The 16,743-nt window shown below is 39.3% G+C and overlaps 1 protein-coding gene across 2 annotated transcripts; it reads left to right on the top strand.

Annotated features, from left to right (window-relative positions):
- Positions 1-1,320: 1,320 nt before the first annotated feature.
- LOC113673290 (uncharacterized) lies at positions 1,321-16,671 on the top strand. Of its 2 annotated transcripts, none has more exons than XM_027189673.2 (7): positions 1,321-2,088; positions 7,699-8,162; positions 8,935-9,757; positions 10,533-10,803; positions 11,297-12,182; positions 12,848-13,312; positions 13,780-16,671. In XM_027189673.2, exons 1-7 carry the CDS (start codon positions 1,965-1,967, stop codon positions 14,926-14,928), a joined length of 4,182 nt encoding a protein of 1,393 aa, XP_027045474.2. In that variant the 5' UTR covers positions 1,321-1,964; the 3' UTR covers positions 14,929-16,671. The 2 variants fall into 2 exon arrangements, with proteins under 2 accessions (XP_027045474.2, XP_027045475.2); XM_027189674.2 differs by having other exon boundaries at positions 1,864-2,088; positions 8,938-9,757.
- Positions 16,672-16,743: the final 72 nt, after the last annotated feature.

Here is a 16,743-nt window from a genome sequence, read left to right on the forward strand (position 1 = left end):
TACATGCTAAAAACATGCATTTTAAACAGTTTACTCGTCTGGATGAAAAAAACCAGCATGATTTTTTTAAGTTGCCAAAAAACATTGGAAAAAATATCGATTTAATTTGAAGACCCCATTAAAAATACTTAGCATATTGAAGGTGCAAGGAGTGAGTGCAATAAGCCAAGTGTCCTTCATCTTCCAACGTGCAGAGGACAACTTTGATCAAATTAGCTTTCACTGTTCATCCTCGGAGTCGCTTTTTCCGGTGTAAGTTTCGAGGTTGGTGAACATACGGAAAGAATTAGGACGTTGGGGGCAGCTTGAATAACAGGAATGATACAAAAATCAAGTGTTATTATTATTTAGGCTAAGTTCGCCCGAATTCCGGAAATGTTCCCGCATTGTTTTCGTTGAACTTTTAAATTACTTATCTGAACCGTTAAAAAGAAAAAAGAGCAATAAAACAAAGCATCGATTTCGAAATTAAAGAACAAAGAAATGTTTACGCACATCGGTTAAAAATAGGTTGAGACACTGAATTTGTTATGGGAAAGTTCTTCAAGAAGTTTTCCTGAGCAATATCTAAGCATTATCTCCACGTGTAGTAAAGTGAGTTAGGTGTCAAAAGTATGTCATAGGCTTTCAAGATAGCTAAATAACATGCACATCCATAAAGATATTAGGCCGATGAATGACTTGAAAATTGTCTTAAAGCACTTGAAAAACAAAATCCTAGGCGTCAAAGGTCTGTAAATAAATTTAATGTGCTGGATCGAGCGAGAACGGAGGGTGGAAGTAAAAGTGAACCTCTTGAGAGAGGTTCAAGTTCAAAACGGTCCATTAACAATTTGTTTATTGTGAGTATAGCTAACAAAGTTCGCACTGAGTTGTTTTACAATTTATAGAGGCATTCACAATACCTCCGTACTAAAAATGTTGTCTATTTGGATAATTCATCGTTGGAGAGGGCTTTTAATACGTTGAACAATATCCGGAATTTAGCAGCTTCTCGGTAGCTTACAGAGAAATAAGTAAAACCTTTCTGGGGGGCAAAAGCTCCTTTCCTAATCTCTCTTTTATCGCTGTACGAATTTAAACGATACGCCAGCTAAACATGAAAATGAAGGTCTATGCTGCTAATTTTAATTGTCGAAATTTTAAATTTATCGATCTGCGAGTAGACAATCCAATACTTCCCATTCAAAGCATTGATATGTACGGACAATCGATGCGAGTTACCGTAGATAGTTATGTTAATACAGCCGCGACTAAGTTAACAAATTTAAGCTATTAAAACGAAATGGCCGCTAACTGCGTTCGAATGAATTCACCTTCGAACGTCATACTGGGAATTGGGGTTTGTAGCTCTTAGAAGCATTTTGACACAGGGCTGATTTATGAGCTGAGTTATGCCGCACGGTAATAAGAGGAATCGGAAATGGCAACATGGTGTTGGTTGTACTTGTTTTAGACGATAAGGTGCCAAGCGAGATTGGCGGGCTAAATGGCTCTGGATTTGCACCGTGGTGACGTATTTTGAGCAATGAGTACAAACACAAAAGAGAGGAAAGCGCGTTGAGCTACACAGTACTAGGCGATAACAAAACGGATTCATCGCCAAGGGAGGTCGAAGTGGTTTATAATTACGCATAGAACCTTGCTGTTTATCGTAGGTGGAGGGGGTAACTCCAAAGTGAGTGAACAAGACACTTTCGGAAACTGCGTGACAGGTTCAAAAAGACAGTCAAATTAAAAAATAAATTGTGTTTATAGATGACGTGCCAAAGTCGCGCAAACAAAAGCACAAAAGAATTGGCTTTGATTTCTGTTCTTCGGTAATTCACACTCTGTCAGAGAGGCTGTGTGAACTGAGCTGGAAAACGGGGCGGAGCTGCATGATCCACATTGAAGCAGCGGATATAAACGGGAGAGCGGACTTATAGAGATAAGCTGATTACGGCTGGCAGTAGGACAGTCATATGCAGATGACAAGTAGTCCAGTCTCGAGAAAACATCACGCGCCTCATAAGAGTTCGATGGTTCACTGCTGGAAGATGAGACTTTTTTTCTTCTGTGCCCTCCTAACAGGAGCAGTGACTAATGGTGAGTGAATTTTTCCTTGATTTCCTGGGCAATGGGCTTCAAAAATTTTTCTCCTAACCTTTCACAGAGAGTACAAATCTGAGATAAGGCTCAAGGATTATTCTTCGACGGCACGCATCATTTGTCAACTTCGTGGGATGCTATTAGTAATTTATCGTTTTAATTCTTCCTCCGTAATCTCAGTCAGATCATTAAAACCGCTTTCCGTCAAGGAAACCTTTGGAAACCTGTATAAAGAAGGAGAAAGGATCACTCAAAAACCCTCCGAGAAGGAGCACTTTTAAAACAAAAACTTGTCCTTAATTGATTTTTAACTACAATTTGAGATGGACATGTTTCTTGCGTTTGGTGAATCTCGAGGGGTCGAGGTTTCGGTGGAAGGTTCTTGAATTGAGCAGTCGGTTAGGGGCAGTGATCGATGATTGCTGTAAAACCACAGAAATTTTAAAACAGTTTACCGATGCGCTCATTTGGAAATTAGGTTGATAATGCGGCCCTACACCACGAAGATTTAGTTGGGAAGCATTACTTAAAATATTAAGCTGATGAAAAGTGGTATTTTGGACCCAAAACAATGGTAGCTTGTTTTCTATCACAGTTGTGCATTATGAATAAAAAAAGAAAGGTTTTGTTTGAATCGAAAGTGAAGCGTATTTTCTCTTAGTCAAACCAACATTTCGTACATCCGCTTACGGCTTTCCTGAAAGAGCCGGTAACGAGAAAGCTATGCAAAAAATCTATCTTGGTGTATGAAAAAGATACTTAAAGCTCATGTGGTTAGTCGGTTCACCACAAACGTTAGGAAATCGCTTTCAAGAAAAATACGATATTGTTCGATGACTTAGAATATGAACTAAATTTTATCTTTTGCCATCAAAGGAATTCGAATTTTTTTGCGATATTTGACGCTCAATTTGACAAAAGCAACGAGATGGAGCCTGAAAATTCCAAGTAGTATTGGTATTTTACGTTCTTTAAGCGATATATGGTTCTTAACTTGATATTAACCACGATCTTAACTGGACTGAAATTTCGTTAATTGATAAGATTATAGTGCAAAACTTTTGTAACTATTTCTATTGCACAACAGTAACAAACTGAAGCTCAGAGAAGCTGGAATGTTTGCTTAGAGAACAATTGTTACCAATTTGTAAAATTATTTCAAGGGCAGATGATAATACGAGAGCTAGTTAAGTGGGCGTTCAATTTATATAGAGCGCATCGCGGTGATTTCTTAAAGACAAAAACCGCAGCCGGATCCTTTTGCGATTTAACTTAATTTGTTTTCTTTGTTTCCAAACTAATTAGGCCGACATTTTAGCTTTTCAAGGGGTGCTCTCAAATACTTTTCAAACTTGTTTCAAATTATTTGTTTAAGTCCAAGACGAACTTGTATTTAGCTCAGTGGTGTGGCAGTCTGTCAAGGATGTTTAATATTCGTTAATTTGTTTTCTTCGCTCTGAAAATAACCGAGTCATTACTTTGACATGTGTGAATAGACCTGAAAGAAAAAATATTGCATTGAAAAGTTAGAGAATTGGAGGAAACTGGCAGAAAATTAGACTATACATGTAGATTTCGCATTTCATTTTTAAAGTGCACTTACGATATTTTGAGTGACTTGCCTGTTGGTATCCAAGGTTTTTTTGAAATGATTTTCGTCATGCAAAACTTTGTTTGTCGAAACGATTTCGTTTAAGTAAACTAAATTTCGTCAGGATCAGATAAGCTTAGCTGGTAGAGGCACTTGTAAGAAAAAGAGTTCCCGCTTTTACGGTCGCTGCTATTTGAGGAAATGCGTCTTAAGACTTAAAGAAAGTTTCATTTGTATTCTCGAAACAGGATCCTACAGCCGCCTTTTCATCGCCTCTTTTTAACAAAATATTTGCTCAAAACAATCTCACAGCGTCAAGCGATACGAGTAGAAGAGTTCGAATTATGTCATTTGTCATGTTCGCTTTCATATATGGAATTAGTTTACAAGTAAGCCCTTCACAAACGCAGCTTTTATAATTGCTCAGTAACTTTTGAATACTTCTAGTATCATATAGTAACCAGGAAAGGTTACTAGCTAAACAGGAAAAATGTACGTCTTCCAGTTTTCAAAATATCTGCTCTTCGCGTAAGGGTTTGCCAAGTGGACGAAGAGACTTGATGTCTGCCGTAATTAAAGCCCGGCCTTCAATCACCGAACGAGATTTGCTCTTTAAGCAACTCTGCTCTCAGTTCGTTCGTTTTAAGTTTTTAGCTTCAACTTTAAGCGATGAGTACATCGAGACTATGAATGAAACACTTGATTAAGTAGTCTTCAGTATATGTTACGTTTCATGCTGCTTGTCACGCCCAAAGCAGCTAAAGTTATCCTATTTCTGAAACGGTGGGATATATAAATATATATATATATGTGTGTGTATATATAGCTTTGAAGTATGGTAATATCATGTCAATAGTGGCTTTTCAAAGGATGTATTCAACATCACTGTGCTGAGTAATATGCATTTTGAATTCAGTATCAAGATATAAAACAGAGGAAGGGTTCTCAATTAGTTTTTCAACAATGTGCACACCTTAAAGGAAGTCTCTTCATTGCATACCTTAACTGGGATAAGTTTCTCGAACTCCTTAAATGAAGAACTGTAACCATAAGCAAAGTCAACTGCTAAACTGATAGCCCAGAACGAGAAAATGTCGCTGATCTCTAGGTCCTCTGGATTATCATGCTGTTTACATGGTACATGTAAATGCAAATGAGAACGCCGTTAGCTTTATCAATGAAGCAAACTATAAAACAGAATGCATCTCTCAATCAGACGTTTGAGGTGCTGAAGTTTTTTGTGAACAAACTCAGGAAAATTAGCTCTCTCTTCGCGTTTACATTCTCTAGCGGGATGTACAAACGTTATCACATCATATCCCTGACAGAACAAGACTCCTTACTGAAGGCCAATACCACCCCTTACGTCTCTAATAGTGTCATCATTTCTCCAGTTCTACTAATTCCAGTGTGTCAACATTTGCACAGATAGAGAGAGAGATAACTGAAAGAAGCAGTGAACGTAGTAAATTATTTAGTAAATTAGCACTATTGTACCAAAATAAATCCTTTATTGGTCCATTTTGTTTACGTTTTACATCTCTAACTTCAATATGGTTTAGAGCAAGGACATATATTATTCTCCTTTCCACAGAGCGGTTTTCGCTGTCTCCTCGATTTAGATAAACTATCTAGTACTATCTACGCAGTGCCTCCCGCGGTGACGAAGTAGTATTCCAGCAGCGGCTTTTTTTTCATAAGACGCTTACAGAAAAATGTTCCATTCAATTTTTCTTGTTTTGCTGAATACTATGACAATATTGCTTAAATGCTCAGCGCCTGAGGAACCTGGGCAAACAGTGAGACAAAAATGGTGCGGAAATCTGCTGCATTCCATGTAACAGCACAAAGGTGTTTATTACCGCCACAATAATCTATTTAAGAGGCGTTGTTTTTCAAAAGCACTGAGAATCATTTCCTTAACTCCAGGTAAAATCACTAGTTCAAAATCTTCACGCTGAGCTCTTTGAAATAAACAGGAAAATTATTGAACAAATTTCCGCCTTCATCGACTGTTACCACTGTCCGCCATAATCCCTTCAACTTCTAATTTCCGTCTTTAAAGTGTAATTGCTGTCCCACTGAGAATTAAAGCGGTGAAATACAATTGAGCTCAACTAGAAACAACACTCTTCGTTACATGGAAGGAAACACATGTCAACAATTTGAAAACCTGTACCTTTTTAATTTTACCTTGAGGTTAAACCTCTCTTTCTAATGAAAGAGGAGTCGCTGAGTTGAAAAAGTTCAGTAATTGGCCCCCCGCTAATCATAAACTAATTGTGTGGTTAGTGTTTTGAGTAAGGTTTAGTTGTCTACCTAGTTCTTCTTTGCTAACTCAGGTCGAAAATTGCTTTGCATCCGCTCTAACGAAGGGCTGACGCTCGAAGCGTCAGCTTTCAAATTCTTAACGGTGGCCAATTTTCGTTATCAACTCAGTTGATAATACCATATTACCAGGTCGAAAACTGGGTCATCAATCTAGTATGACACTGCGCCATTTACTAACAAACATTGTTAACTGTAAAACAATCTTAGCGGCACGCCATGATTTTCAAGGGCCAAGCTTTTACTTTAAAAAAGTAGTTCGCGTTATTTGCAGTTTTAGCTCGTTTGCATTAGCTAAAGGGTTATCATATTTTCAAGTCTTCCGCATATTTCTCAATGACATTACGATATCGCCAAGTAAAATAAAAAGTGAAAGTATAGACAAGTCCAGAGATGAAAATGCGGAGATAAGATTAGTTAGTTCAGCCAAAAACTTTTCACATTTTACCTTACAGCATCTGAACTTGCAACTTTGTAAACACTGCAGACTATAGGGAGGACTCTATTTTGACTATTTTGAGTAAATCACCATTTATTTTCCCCTATATAGTTCTTATGTAGGAGTAGTTTTTTTTTTTTTTTTGATCGAACCTTTTAACACGATGCACTTTCCTTGGGAAATTTCGAATTACTTAAAAGTCAGAAATAAGTCCCAACTTCAAAGACATACCTTTCTTGATTGATTTACATTATTTGTCTTTTGTTTCACTTTATTCCGTTTTCATTTAGTTTTCGGAAATAAACGCAAGTGTTAAGAATTTCTTTTCGAGCGAGTACTGTTGATAAGCCACGCAGCATGTTTATCATATTCACATGGAAAAGTTTAACGTGCTTGGCTTAAAGCTCAGAGACAACGTATGAAAGGCGGACCAAAACTCAACTGACGTTATAGTTAGACATACAGCCACGACACCAGGTGATAGTATACTGTGTCTTCCCACTTTTTTGCGTCCCTCCCTATCCATGTCCGTTCCATTTTCATCTCATTGTTTGCTAAGGTTTCTGAACATTAAAGTTGTATCGTTATAGCATTCAGCACAAAAAGGAAAATGGAATGGAATATTTTTCAGGAAACATCTCCTAAAAATAAAGCCACTGCCGGAATACAAACTAAGAAGACTTCTACTACTACCCACATTTGATCGGACAGAAGTTTTCATTCTCACAAAACATTTCCCATGATTGACATAGACATGAGCTTGTTGACATTTGTTCAGTAGGTTGGGAAAGGATAATAACTGTATTACCAATTTTGAACACCTCAGTCCTGTCTGCAGTTGTAGCTTACAAAATACCCCTTCAAATCCAATGATATTTGTAACGTTATTTGGAATGTTGTTATTTGTAATGTTTTTTGGTATGCTGTTATCTGTTATGATGTTACATGTATTTTTAATGTCATTTAACTCTTTTAAACTCCAAAGATCAACGAAGAAATTCTCCATACACATAACTATACGTTTCTTTTATTGCTAGTTCTAAGTATTTGGATTTTTATCCCAACGTAATACCTTAATTGAGAAATTTTCGAATCCTCTGTACCTGCATGCTTAACAGTCCATTATAACAAGAACCGATTCATACACTTGTATTTCGTGGAAGTTTTAGAGTTCAGCCATTCTATGAACTCCGAATATTTATCAGAATATATTCTGCAAAGACTTATCGATGACAATTTTTTTCTTAAGGTTTACAAGACTCCTTCACAATCATCACAGACGAGGATGAACCAGTGACATTCGACTTTTTAAAATACATTAAAGCATCTGAGAAACTTGCTCCGAAGGTTGTCGTCATCCAGCAGCCGAAGTACGGAGCGTTTGCCAGCTCACCAGACGGCAATCTCAACGTACAAAATGAACTTTGTGACGCTCAAGCAACATACATACCGTATGAAGACTTTTCAGGCGAAGATGTCTTCGTTTATTCGTATCTTTACGAAAACCTTACGACGACTACTGACGGGAGTCTTCAGGCTCGAATCATTGTCCGACCAAAGCCGGATGCAATTGTAGCTCGTTCTGATGAAGTAACTATGACTTCCGATGAAGGTCACGTGCACATCCCAGTTTTAAAGAACGATTACAGCAAGGATGGCTCCGGTGTGTGTATAACAACAGAGGAAGAGAACCATTTCTCGGACAACAAACAGGTATTTATCCAAACGTAACCATTTACAGTAGTATTTCTAAATAACCTTTTTCTTAGACGATTCCTCTCGCGCACAACTAGCGTATAAACGATTATAAAAAGTTGAATTATCTAATTACTCAATTCATTCCGGCAATCCTGGGCTCAGGTTATGTGGTGTGATCGTAATTGGTGCGCATTTAACGCCTTTTTGCGTTTGTGCATTCTTATAATGTTCTTACTCCGCATAATGCCGAGCTCAACGTCAAAATCTGTCTTAAATGAACACCAATTGCAACTGAACTGTTCTTATTACATGAAAAATAAGAGCTCTGTTAAGTAAGTGATCTTTCTTGGCATACATGCTCTAATAAGTAAGCATGTAGGTTAACGGTGACATCACATTCGCATATTTCGTGTCTTTAATTGAGATCTTTAGAATTGGTTCGTTCCCTGATATTGTCTTTATTGAATAGCTTATTTTTAAACTGTAAACCTCAAAAAATCTGACAGCATATGCTATAAATTAACTTCGACATAAAAAATTAGACTTTTCATAAAATGTAACAACCGTTTCTCAACTGGAAAGGAAAAAAACACTGTGATGTGCAGGCTGACAACTGAAAGAGTTTCAAGTCTCTCCTTCACATAAATTAAATTCAAACTAAAGTATACAGTCAGGAAAGCCACTTACGGCTATCCATTGGAACGATTTGTTACATTATTGTTTCATGGCCAGAATTGCCATCCAGAAGTTGTATTTTCAAATAAAATTTAAATTGTTGTTTATCCAGCAGATAAAGTTTGAAGACATAGCAGTCAGTCTAGGTATGACAGCAATACAACAACAGCCGCCCAAGGCTCCAGACTGTCTGTTTGACCAGTACGATCCAAACATGAAAATTTGGATCCCGGGCTCCTTTTGCATCGTGGAAATCAGTTCCGGAGCGGCAGCAACCGCTGATTACGATGGTGATGGGCTCATGGATATTTACTATGCTCGTATGGATGGTCCAGATCAATTGTGGCGTAACCTTGGCAACGGAACTTTCAAAGACTTCACCGCCGCTGCCAACCTGAGCTCCACGGCTTTCCATCGTTCGTCGGCAGTTGCTTGGCTGGATGTTGACAACGACGGTGATATGGATCTCTATGTAGGCACCATGGCAGAGAGCAAATTTTTTTTGTACATAAATGATGGCATGGGCCATTTTAAAGATGAGGCAGAGGAGAGGGGCGTTGCTTTAAGGCCTGCAATATCACCCTACAAAACAAGTACCATGACCATTGCAGTTGGAGACTACGACAGAGATGGTTGGCTGGATGTTTACACAACAGAGTGGCTTCCTCATCTTGATCTTGGTTTCGACTACAAAAACTACACTCATTCCAACTGTCGCTTGCTTAGAAACCTTGGCGCGCAAGGCAAACCGGGATACTTTGAAGATGTAACCGAAGGTGCGGGACTGGGTATCACCAAGGAACCATCCGTAGCTGCAGACAGATTTGGTGGAGTGGATGTGAGATATTATGGAGTAATGAACACAGGGCTTCTCAGAGACATCATCCCAGGATCATTCCAGCTGGCAGCCATGTTCACTGATTTGGACGGTGACGGTAAGGAAAAACTGAGAACATCAAATATATTGTGGTTTTGACAAGTAACGTTTTGCAGGGTCAAACAAAAATCTTTCATTTTAGGTTACCAACGAGTCTCTAATTATTATAACACAACAATAGCTTAGATGTGGCTTAAACATTTATACTATATAGGGGGTCTTTTAGATGGCCTATTTTTTTTTCGATGCGGATTTCCGACTGCTTTAAAGAGCTTGTATGGACTACGATAAGCAAACAAGTCTTAAAACGCTTTTCGTATGAGTGTCATAAAATCGTTCCAAAGTAATCACAGCACCCAATCGTAAAGGAGCCCAAGATAACTTAAATTAACAGATGGATAGATATCAGTAGCCTCAACCATGAGGGATATAAAGGAATGACTCATATGTCAAGCAACTTTGTATCTTACTGGTCGAGAGGTAGCGCAAGGTTTTACTCAGATGAATCATAGCGCGTAAGAAACTGAAACTCAACGCTGGATTATACTTGATACAAAATTGCAATTGCTCCATCTTCAAAGTTGACCTAGTCCATAGTCAAAGTGCGATACAGAACTTACCCAACTGCAAATTACACATCACCATTTTCAGTTAAGCAATTTTCCTCCAATGCAACCTGAGGTTATATATCGAGCGCCTTCTGAAAATTATTGGTCGTAGAATGAAAAAAAGGTGTATGAAAACGACTTTAGGCTTTATATACACTCACACAAAAACCGCGGAAATACATCAAATAATTTTGTGAGTGATCGCAATGTTTAAATATTTCGTAGGTTATCAGGACCTGATAATAAACGGGGATTTCAAAACAAGCGTTTTATATTGGAATAATGGGGACGGAACTTTCACGGACGCGACCGAGTCGAGTGGCGTTGGAACGGACGAGAATGGAATGGGTTCCACAGTAGCCGACTATGATCTTGATGGCCGGCAGGATTGGTTTTTAAGCAGTATTCACATGTCTGCGGAACAAATGGAGCCATTTAGAGAAGTCTATCTCGGTGGAGGAATCATCTTTGGGCATACTGGAAACAGGCTTTACAGGTTTGTAACCCGTGATGTATGCGAAAAATGTCTGACACCTCTGAGAGGAGTCACTCAAACTAACACTCTATTCCACTTAATTGAGTTACCAATCAGTGAGCACGTCTCTAATTTACATTATTTGAAACGAATTCAGTGTGCTATTCATGTCTCTTTTAACCAGCTCTTGATGGATGCCAAGAGTTTCCTTTTGCTCTCTAAGAGACTTAATTGATTGTTCACAAGTAAATGCGAAAAAAAAATGTACGAATTGCGATTAGCGTCAGTATTACCTCTGAGAAAGTGGCACCGGTGTTCTCGACTGATCACATGGTGTACTGAAGCAAATCCAATGAAAGCCCTGATTGGTTTAGAGTCTCGTACGAAAGTTGTGACAAAACTACGATTTTGCTTAACTTCGTACAAATGGTAATAAGTTGCTCATGCTACGTCAGAAATGATAACATCCTCTCTTTCCTACCTTTTATATTGATTCGGTACTTTCTGTTCATAGGAACGAAGGAGGTCGTAAATTCTCGGACCAGACTGACTCGGTCGGAGTTCGCTATGGGAACTGGGGATGGGGTGCATCCTTCTTTGACTTCGACAACGATGGCGACCTGGATCTCATCCACACGAATGGCTTCGATGATCCAGAGGTGACGGACACAGATTTTCTTCATCACACCCGAACCCGTCTGTATCAAAATATGTATTTTGAGGACAATAACGGCCAAATTAGATTTGAGGAAGTTGGCCAAAAACTGGGCATCACTGATGTTTTCGACGGAAGAGGCGTTTTCATCTTCGACTACGAAGAAGATGGGGACTTAGACGTTTTCATCGCCAACAACGCAAACCGTCCTGTCCTTTATCGAAACATTGGCGGCAACAAAGTTGATTTCATCCGCGTCAAAGTTATGGAGGCCAGCGTCGAGAGGGAAAGTCATGGCGCATGCGTCTACTTGTACTCGCCTCGGCTAGAGAAAGAAGTTCTCCGTGAAGTGCGAAGCTCATCCGGGTTTTCAGCCCAAGGAGAGTACGTTGTCCACTATGGGCTGGGTGCGGAAACCGCCGACACTTTTCGAATCCGCGTTTATTGGCCAGCCACTAACAATACACGGATTATTCAGGACGTGCCCAGGAGATCTTCCCTTGTTGTACGAGATATCTGGGGTCATCGCAATGCAGTTGAGGAGACAACATCCCCCAGTGAGTCGGTTCCAGGCTGCACCAAGTTATTAGTGAAGGAAGTGACCCGGAAACAAGAGCATGGTCAGGTGATGGTAGGACCCAAGCACGTGACATACTATCCAGACGCAGAATTCTTTGGCGAAGATAACTTTAACTATGCTGTTAGTGACGGAGTTGGCACAGCTATTGCTACAGTGAAAGTCAAGGTAGGGAGATGGCTAAATTGTGCTTTGAGGAGCTATTTTCTCGATATTTTCCGGCCAAGTAATACTATTTTTTTACATAAATAATACTAAAAGACTGACAAAATTGGTTTAAAGTGCGGTTAGAAAAACAGGACTGATAAAACAGGAAGAAAAAAATATATGCCACGAAGAATTTTCAAATACTTGTGAAAAAATACTTCGTGGCTGGTATGACGCAGTCTTTCGTCTTGGCAAAGAGACTCATCAGATACTTTGCGGAAATATATCTTAATGTTGCAACGATTAAAATGGCTCACTTATAAAGAACTTAGAAAAATTAGACCCAAAAACCTTGATGTCACTCTTTCAAACAGAAGAGATAGGAGGAAAAACATGAACGAGTAAAAAAATCGAAAATATTGTCATATCTTGTACATACCTGAGCTGGCTCCGAGTCGATCTCTAAATTATATGATTAATAAATTTTAGCCGGGAGGAGGAAAGACAATAATCAGAGAAACCTCTTCTCCGAAGATACCTTATAAGGAGTGTTTAAAAGGAATGGAAAATAGCTAAAAATCTTTTGCAAAGTAGTTTTAGGCTGGTTTCGCATTTTTGTGCTGCATAATGAGCCACAACGATGTTATATAAATTCAAAGACGACATGATGTTGTATGTTTTCTCAGGTCACTAAAGTGGAGACCCCCGCTCCTTCCCCAGAGCAATTGTCAGAAAAGTTTGCCCGCTTGGACGCAGTCAACAACAACCCGATCGACCCTGACTGCGGAAAGCCACTCATGCCGCTACAGCGTCTGTTTCCCCCAGCATACGCTGACAGCTTCGATGCACCCGCGGGCTCCAACAGATCAAGCCCACGACTTATATCCAATGTTGTTTGCGATCAGCGCATTGACATATTCAGCAAAACCGGTCTGAATGACTTCCATATGCACTTTGGTCAGATGTTAGCTCATGACACTGATTTTGCAACACCGTACGCCAATTTCCTGACCACTGATAACCTCGGCATTCAAATCCCAGAAGGTGACCCTTGGTTCGACCCGCATGGAACAGGCAAAGAAATAATGCGATTTAGAAGATCTGGCATCCTTCAGACGAGCGGGAAAATGCATGGTAGACCACGTGAACAGGTAAATGTTTGATTTCGGGATTTATCCTCCCTTCTTTCCCTTTCCCCCGCTATGTTTGATTATACGCAGTTCGTGCCTAGAATCGTTCTTGAAATCACAACATTTGACTAGTAGTTCCTCTTTTGAGCTTTGTTTCCATATGATGGACTACGTCATCAGAACTGTTCCAAAATCAAGGCTACTCTGTTACTCAAACCATCTGGTTAAGATTTTATGCCTGAAAATTTTAAGGCTAAATTTGGCTTTGTTCAAGGAAGATAAGGATCTCAAACTCTGCGGCAAACTTCGCCGAGAACACAAAACGTGCAATATCTAGTTTGTGTTTAAGCCTGATCTCCGCAAAACAGGATCATTCTCCGATCTTGTTGAACATTTTGGCTATTTGGATGACCATAAGGAAACCAGGCGTTTAAGACATGTTCTTTTTCTAATGATCAGATGTTAATCAGTGTAATTTTTATCATCAGATCAACAAGGTTACAGCATTCATTGACCTGTCTCTAGTTTATGGATGCGATGAAGGGCGAGCAGAAGTTTTACGAACAATGGAAAACGGTAAATTGAAGCACCAATCCAGTGATATCCTCGACTTTAACACTAAAGAAGTCACTAACTTGAACCTTCTGAATGGACCACGTGACAAAATGCTCGTCTCTGGGGACAACCGAGTGAATGTGCAGCCTGGCCTCATCGCCCTTCACACGCTTTGGTCACGCGAACACAATCTTATCTGCGATGAGCTGATGAAACATCCAGGGAACGAAAATATGGACGACGAGACTCTGTTCCAGCACGCAAGAGCCTTAGCTCGAGCCAAGTGGCAGAAGATAGTTTGGAGCGAGTTTTTGCCAACTGTCATCGGCCTGGCGGAGTATGACAAACTGGGCCCCTACAAGGGATACAACGCCTCTATAAAGGTTGGCATCTTCAACGAGTTCGCCACGGCGGCCTTCAGATTTGGCCACAGTCAGGTTGGAAACATCATGCCGCGACTGAACGAAAACTGGACCATGTTAGGACATGGTCACCTAACTCTACGTGACGCGTACTTCAATCCAGGGCGCGTGCTACGTGAAGGTGGAATTGAACCGCTGATAAGAGGCATGCTGACACAGAAGGCTCAGGAAGTTGACTTGAAGTTTTCAGACTCTGTGCGAAACTTCTTGTTTGGAACCAACACAATGGGTCTCGACCTCGTGGCTATCAACATACAGAGAGGAAGGGACCACGGTATTCCAGATTACAACACAGTGCGGGAAGGACTTGGTTTGTCAAGACGTAAAAACTTTGCTGAGATAACGCCCGATAAAGATCTTCAAGAAAGACTTTCACAAGTTTACCCAGATATAGATGATGTTGACCTGTGGATCGGTGGATTAGCAGAGCCACATGTCGATGGTGGATGTGTCGGGGAAACTTTCGCTCGAATTATTGCTCTCCAGTATCGAGTATTACGTGACGGAGACCGCTTTTGGTACGAAAATACGGACACAGCTCTCTATCAACTCAAGGACAGAACCACCTTACCGACCCAAGGAACTAGCATGGTGGAAGTTTTGTACAGGAACACGGGCATCAAGTGGAAGAAATCTCCCTTTATCGCGAAAGACATGTAATCTTACATATAACAGTTGAAACCACCACAATTTCTGCTGATGGGAGAGACATACGTCAATCGGACTGAGCGCCGACGCACAGATTTGCCATAATGATCACTGAGGTGAGGCACTTGGCAGTCATGTGTAACGTGAACACATGTTTGGATACTTAGACAACATTTATACGTGAATTTGAGACAATTTTGGACACTCTTTAATGTTATGAACGAACATTACGAAATCATAGTGCAATATCGATATTACGATCCCACTTGCCCCAGACATAATTTTGTTCATGGTAAGTTAAGCTCGGTTTAATTTGATTCTGGTGAAATGACGTTGATATCTCCAAAACGAAGGTAAATGTTTTTTTTTTAAGACAGAAAACTACTTCCCAAACAATCAACTTAAAATCATTTTAATGATTTTAAAAAATTTTAAAGATTGAGTCTTATTTTTGGTTTTATGCAGCCCACAAAATCGAGAATAATATCTCTTTTTTTTTTTACACTTTTGTCCGCCATGAAGAAAGTATATACTGCCTACTTCTCAGGGTCTTTATGCTGGAGTAAATTGGAAATTTTGCTCTGAGAGACATAAAAATCCTATAAATTTTTTATCGCCCATATTCTATGTAAACACAATTAAGGGAAATCGCCAAAATTAATGAGGAATTTCGTGGTATCGACATTGCGCTGTATTGTTAACTGAAACATAATTGTAGATAGTATAGTACAGGACTTAAAAATGCTTGAACGTGTCCACTGATAACCCTTAGTTTAGAAGGTCACTTAAAAGTTAAACTTGCCATTATGAAATAGTAACGAGATTTTATGCTTCATTCCTGAGAATGTTTGCTAATTTCAATAAGCCAGTACCTAAAGAGGCTTAAAAAGTTTAAGTGAGCAGTCGGTTTCCTCTTTTTTTTTCATGGAACAGGAGTGTTTTTAAGCAAGCCAAAGAGTTTTCAATTTACAACGTAACATTGCTTCAATGTGAGAAATAAGAAAGGAAACTTGCACACATCTTATAGAACATGAACATTTTTAAAAGTAAGGAAATCTTAACGCCTGATAACATATTTTTATGAGGAAAAAAATTGGATTGGAGCAATGTTAGGGATTTTGGAATTGTTTTAGTACACAGAACTATGCAAAGGGGAGAAAGCTCGAGAAGATCGTACCAGCCAATCGCAGTGATCCCCCTGGTTCCGTTTCTGATTGGTCGCCCAAACCATGTCCTGCAATTGGTAGAAAATCATCGCAAGTGCCCACTATTAGTATTTCGGATAAGAAACCGTTAGCGATATACTTTAAACTTTGAAGCGAACAACATGAATTATTCTAGAAGGCTTGAAAATTATCTGAATCATCGCGATTGTGAACTTAAGAGTCCGATTCTCTCTCCTAAGTGAGGGGAAAAGGAGTTCTTGGTCTCAATAACTGAAGGATATTTACCCAAATATTTTAAGTAACTCGAACTGTAAATAGAAACGTATTTATTAACCACGTTATTTAGTGTTAAGTGTTCTTATATATTTACTAACTGTCACCCAGCAGCTGACTTGCACCCAGTCTCCGATGTCATAGGGCAAGTCTGGAAACGAGTCAGCCCTACAATTGGAAGTCGAAATTTGGCAGCCAGCTATTAGCAGAATCAGTGAATTTAGTAAACATGTATCTATTATAGTTTTTTAACTGTTTCAAGAAATAGTAGGAAACAGAGGTAATAAAACCATTTTTTCAGATATTCAGAGTAAAAGAAGATGCTTTTCTTTTATTAGTACCTAGAAACAGAAGCACATGATGTAGCAAACCACAAAGCTTATATGAT

The sequence above is a fragment of the Pocillopora damicornis genome, chromosome 14 (genome assembly GCF_964200805.1).
Source record: "Pocillopora damicornis chromosome 14, jaPocDami1.2, whole genome shotgun sequence".
Lineage (NCBI taxonomy): Eukaryota > Metazoa > Cnidaria > Anthozoa > Scleractinia > Pocilloporidae > Pocillopora > Pocillopora damicornis.